The 5,116-nt window shown below is 39.4% G+C and overlaps 1 protein-coding gene across 1 annotated transcript; it reads left to right on the plus strand.

The window, feature by feature from the left end:
- The first annotated feature begins 233 nt into the window (after positions 1 to 233).
- On the plus strand, positions 234 to 4,387 carry LOC106676162 (butyrophilin subfamily 2 member A1-like). The gene is made up of 3 exons (XM_076881003.1): positions 234 to 312; positions 2,539 to 2,886; positions 3,116 to 4,387. The coding sequence occupies exons 1-3, from the start codon at positions 252 to 254 to the stop codon at positions 3,208 to 3,210; spliced, it is 504 nt and encodes a 167-aa protein (XP_076737118.1). The 5' UTR covers positions 234 to 251; the 3' UTR covers positions 3,211 to 4,387.
- Positions 4,388 to 5,116: the final 729 nt, after the last annotated feature.

Here is a 5,116-nt window from a genome sequence, read left to right on the forward strand (position 1 = left end):
TGAATGAATACACCGCTGCAGAGCTGGCCCTCCCTAATAGTGAGAGTTAATTCTTAAATGGAAAAATAAATAAATAAAAATAAATAAATAAAGGCTTCATTTTATTATCAGAAAAAAATGCTGTGTAACAGCCTTTCACCCACGCCCACTGCATTGTTCCCACTTAACTCCTCCCACTCCTCACAGTCAGAATTTTTAGCTTTCTCAGCACTTTAGTTTTCATTCATCATTTCATTTATCGGAGGGTGAGAATGGTTGTGTTTCTTGGCTGGACTCTGCTCTCTGTGCGCCTGCTGGTTTGTGCCTCTCAAGGTGAGCTGTGGTCTCTACCAAAGTATCAAATATTGAGGGGGAATTTGGGATGTGGATTTTTAACCCTTAGTTGGTGTTCGTGTTTACTTCAAATGTGTTTAAAGATGTTTTCCATTAAGACTTTAAGAGTTACAGAGATTTCTATTCACAGTCCCTCATTTTCAGATGGGGGACTGTCTGTACATGTAGTTTTATGGGCAGGTGAGGTCTGGTTCCCTGTTATTTCATCACAAATGAAGTAGACATATGAGCTGAGGTTGATTCATAGTGTTGAGTATGGACTTCATAGGGAGCTCAGCAGAACTAAAAGGGAGAAGAGAGAGAAAGGAGGAGTATTATGCTCAAAGTCTAGAACAAAGATATGCCTTTAATAATGTTAGTGCAGTCTACGGGGCCATACTTGGCTGAGCTTTAGCCAAATGCTCTGAAACAAATGATTTTTAAAAACTATTTTTAAACTATGCAACGTAAGAGTTTCTCACGGTGAAGAAGATGAAGAAATGGGACAGTCATCAGCAGCAAAATTAATCATCTAATTTCTGCCCCACAGGGCAGCTTTTTGGGTGAATACAGACAGACACACAAACAAGCAGCAGTTGAATGTGGTCGTCATGATCTCCAGGTCTTGGAACCAGGGTTTTTAACTTTAGGTTGTTTAGGGTTTGTCTGCGTTTATAGTTTTAAATTAAATTCAGTAAAGCTGTGTCTTGCTCTCAGATGGATTTATGACTGTACATGGTTAATATCTGATATTTAGCTTTCAGTGTGGCGTGTATTCCCATACACTCGAAATGTGAGGGCTAAGTTGCTGGGTCTTTTGGGTAAGCCATCATAGATAATTTAGCTCTCAGAAGACAAATTGTTGACTAATTTGTTAATTAATCTAAGGTGTGGCAAATCACTGAAATAAAGTTCAGTGCATAGTTGATATAAATTGTCATGTTCATGTCAACGCCTTGATAAATAATGCTCAAAAAATATACATTTCTTGTGCTGTGATATTATGTCACAGGAGTGTAAATCTGTAAACCCTCAGAGTCACATGATCAGTAACACATGTGAATGGCAGCCACACATGATTCCCACTTTTCTGTTTTAAATTAAACCCTGTTTTAAATTCATGATGGTACACGTGCATTGTAGCCTCTGACAACGTCACTTCACTTTACTTTGCAATTACTTATTTGCAAAAGTAATTAGTTTCTTAGTTACTTTTTAAAAACATGATTTACAACCTGAATAGGTGATAAAGCGATAGATCTTCTACTCTTCTACTTTCTGCCTAATCCATCATATAAAATGTAATCAAATGGAAAAGTTTCTTTTTAACATTCATTTTATTAGTTTTAGTCTTTTAACTTCATGCATCAAGCAAAAATTTAATTATATGCAACATTCTCTGACTGGAAGAAATTAGTTTAACATTTAAACCTATTTTCTGCACATTCCAGCACATAAAATTTACACTCAGTCTTTCAAATAGATGCAAGTAAAACACAGCAGAAAATAAATAACATCAAAGACTAGCGGTCCTGTTGCTCTATTTTCACCTGTAAAGCAGGAGTGGGGTAGGCGGAGGTTTACTCTGGTGCAGGTGAGCCGCAGCGCTCAGTGGAAGAATCCGCGAGTTTCTCTGTGAGTTTCCCATTACGTCGTAGCGCACTCAGTGCTTGCTTGGAAGTTTAGGGTTTTTTCGCTGTAAAAAGAAGTTTTATTCCCACGCACAGCGGACGCTAATGTTTTTGTCACTTTTATGGAATCAAACTCAAAGTAAGGTCAGTACTTCCACGCTTTAAACGCTGCACGTTCATACTCTCTCCCGTACTCTATATATTATCCATTGTTGATCTGCACACAGCTGTTGTCACGAACATCGCACTCGCTTACGTCACTGTCATGAGACCCTCTCGCAAAAAAATATCACGGTTTTAGTAACACAGTAACGCAGCGTGCTTACGGGAAAGTAACGGTAATCTGTCTATGAATAACTTTTGTGAGACTCTAAGATCTGAAATTTAAATGAGCTTCTCTGCCTTAAGAAACTCTTCACACTCCTCCTCAGTATAGAAGAAATTTTTAAGGGCTATGGAAAAGAAAATTCACCAGTTAAACTAGTAAACTTTTCTGGAATTCACCTTTGAAGTTAAAGGGAAATTCTCAGCAGAAGAGTTCTGGTGTCTGCTGCAGAAGTGAACATTTGTACTTTAACCTCTCTGCTCTGTATAGTTTCTCTTTCAGACCAGAAAAACGTCACAGCTGAGTCTGGACAGAACGTCACGCTGACATGTCGAGCTCCAAACAACATCCAGACTGTGGAGTGGAGAAGAGCTGACCTGGGAGACGAATATGTTTTTTTGTATCGGGATGGGAGGAAAACTTTAGTGCGCCAGCATCCATCTTTTAAGGACCGGGTGGATCTAAAGGACAAACAGATGAAAGATGGAGACGTGTCTTTGATTCTGAACAATGTGACGATTAATGACACTGGAACATACGAGTGTCGTGTCGTTGAGACGGGAACATTTGGTTTGAAGCTCATCAGCATCATCTACCTTCATGTTGTTGATCCTCCAGGTGAGTGAGTAGAGTTGAGTGTGTGTGTGATCAGAGGTGAAGCTGCTTCCTGCTTGTTGATGTTTGTTTGTAAAGATGTTGTTGATGAGACTTTGTAGAAAGCAGCTGGTCTGAGTGATGTGATCAGAGTGCAGCAGATAATGTCTGACAGCAGTTTGAAGAGGAAATGGATTCTGTTCTGTTCTTCACTCATGACAGCTGACACCTCACACCTGTTTCTCACCTGCAGGATCTGTTGGACTAATCGTTGGTGTATTAGTTGCTGCTGCCCTCGTTGTTGCTGCTGTTGCTGGATTTGTGATCTACAGAAAGTATAAAGGATAAAAGAGTCAGGCTTCACACTAACCTACTGATGATCTGCAGCACATCCAAATATCTCAGACCTCTGAACAGCTAAACTTTGAGTCTTCTGCTGCTGTCTCGACTTCCAAGTGATGTCAGTGAACAGGGGGACAGACACCAGGGACCTCACAAAGAAATTAATTATGAAGTGTCACCATAAAATGTTATTCTGTCTTATCTCTGGGTATGGAGATGATGGAAAGTCTTTGTGAGGAATTCAGAGTAAAGAAAATCTAAAAGAAAACAGAGTATTCTGCTGATTCAACAGTTATTGTCTAATTTTGCTGCATCCAGCTTACACAGTAAAATTAGACTTGCCGTTGTTCATAAGTTCGAATTTTAACAAAAACAGGGTGCTTCTGTTTATTACTAATGTTATGGCTGCAGATTAGTGTCTCACACTTGAACTCAGCACTTTATCAGGAAATTGCTTTAGTTTGTCAGTAGATCAAGTGTGAAGTGAAATTAATTTGACTGATTCAACGGTCATTCTTGGAGGTTGTTCAGCAGCTTAAATGTGACCTAAAAGGAGACCAGAATCAAATGTAAAAACATTTATACATACATGCACATATACATGCGCACTCATGTCAAAATGTGATGCTCAGTTTTCATGTTAGTGATGCTGTAACCTTCGAGCTGGGCTCGATTTATGCTTGCACGTGTGAAACGTATTCCCACATGAATCTATGTTGGCCTTCAGCAAATGTTACCATGTTGAGTAAAATGAAATAAGAGCTGCTTTCCTGATACTTTAAACTGTGACTGTAAGATTGACACAACTTGCTAAACCATTAATCCCACTTTTGAACTTCATAGCAAGACCACAATGGTGCAAAAAAAAAAAAAAAAAACCAATATCCAAACATAATATAATAAATAAGGGTGGAAAGGCTTTAGTCATTATCCTTATAATCTTTATTTATGGTGCACTACTCATCTGAAACACTCGTCATCACAGCGTTTCTGGTTTTCAGCTTTGTTTTTTCTTAAGAGGATCTTTGTGTATTTACCTTTTGTTTATATTTTAAAATATTTTGTGTATTTTTTTGAATGTCAAGCAGTCGTTTCATTGTGACACTTTTATCTCTGCTATAAAAATCAAGTATACAATCAGGCTTCATGTCCGTTTTCACACAGAATAAAGTCCTGAAGTATTTCTGTTGTTTGCCAGTCTTTTTCTTTCAGGCGGACTTTAACTCATCACCCTGTGACTCATCCAGCATCTGTGTGGCAGGGTGACAAATCAGCTCTAGCACAGACTGGACTGCCGGCTCTGTCCGCAGTTAATGACTAAATCCCTGTCATAAACTGCACACAGTGCAAAAAATCTTTTATAATAAATTGTCTCAGTGTAAAGAGGGGGAAATACATCCGTTTTAAATTCAAAATAGCTTTTTCTTAACATTGGGAGGAAGAAACCTCTCCTGGGCCTTTCTGGATGGAGATTGCGTGTTCTTCCTGTCTAGGCTCTCAGTTGTCGTTAGTGTGGTGTGAACATGAGTGTGTGGTTGTCTGTTTCTCTGCATCAGCCCTGTGTCAAGCTGGTGACCTGTCTAGACTGTATCCTGACTCTCGCTCTGCGGCATCTGGGTTAAGGTATATCTGCTGTAATGGTTGCTTTGCTCACCACCGCAACCAGTCTGACAATCCCTGATATTTATACCTGCAGGAGGCGGGTATAAGGCGCAGGTGTCAGGTTAAGGCTGTGTGCAGGTAGGAGTGGAAGTAGAAGGACCCAAAGTGCAGACACTCGGAGGCAGAAAGTGGCTCAAAACTCAGCTTTTATTGCTGGATTGCAAAAAGTGGCAAAACGTAACAGAAATCCAAAATCCAAAATTCCAAATAAACTTACATGACCAGGCAAACGGAACACACAGCATAAATG

The sequence above is a fragment of the Maylandia zebra genome, unplaced genomic scaffold (assembly GCF_041146795.1).
Source record: "Maylandia zebra isolate NMK-2024a unplaced genomic scaffold, Mzebra_GT3a scaffold02, whole genome shotgun sequence".
Taxonomy (NCBI): domain Eukaryota; kingdom Metazoa; phylum Chordata; class Actinopteri; order Cichliformes; family Cichlidae; genus Maylandia; species Maylandia zebra.

Bases quoted from the DNA above. Each gene is read 5' to 3' on its own strand.
- LOC106676162 (XM_076881003.1), top strand. From the start codon at position 252: ATGGTTGTGTTTCTTGGCTGGACTCTGCTCTCTGTGCGCCTGCTGGTT. The intron at 313-2,538 runs GTGAGCTGTGGT...TGCTCTGTATAG, and splicing joins GCTGGTTTGTGCCTCTCAAG to TTTCTCTTTCAGACCAGAAA. The intron at 2,887-3,115 runs GTGAGTGAGTAG...TCTCACCTGCAG, and splicing joins TCATGTTGTTGATCCTCCAG to GATCTGTTGGACTAATCGTT.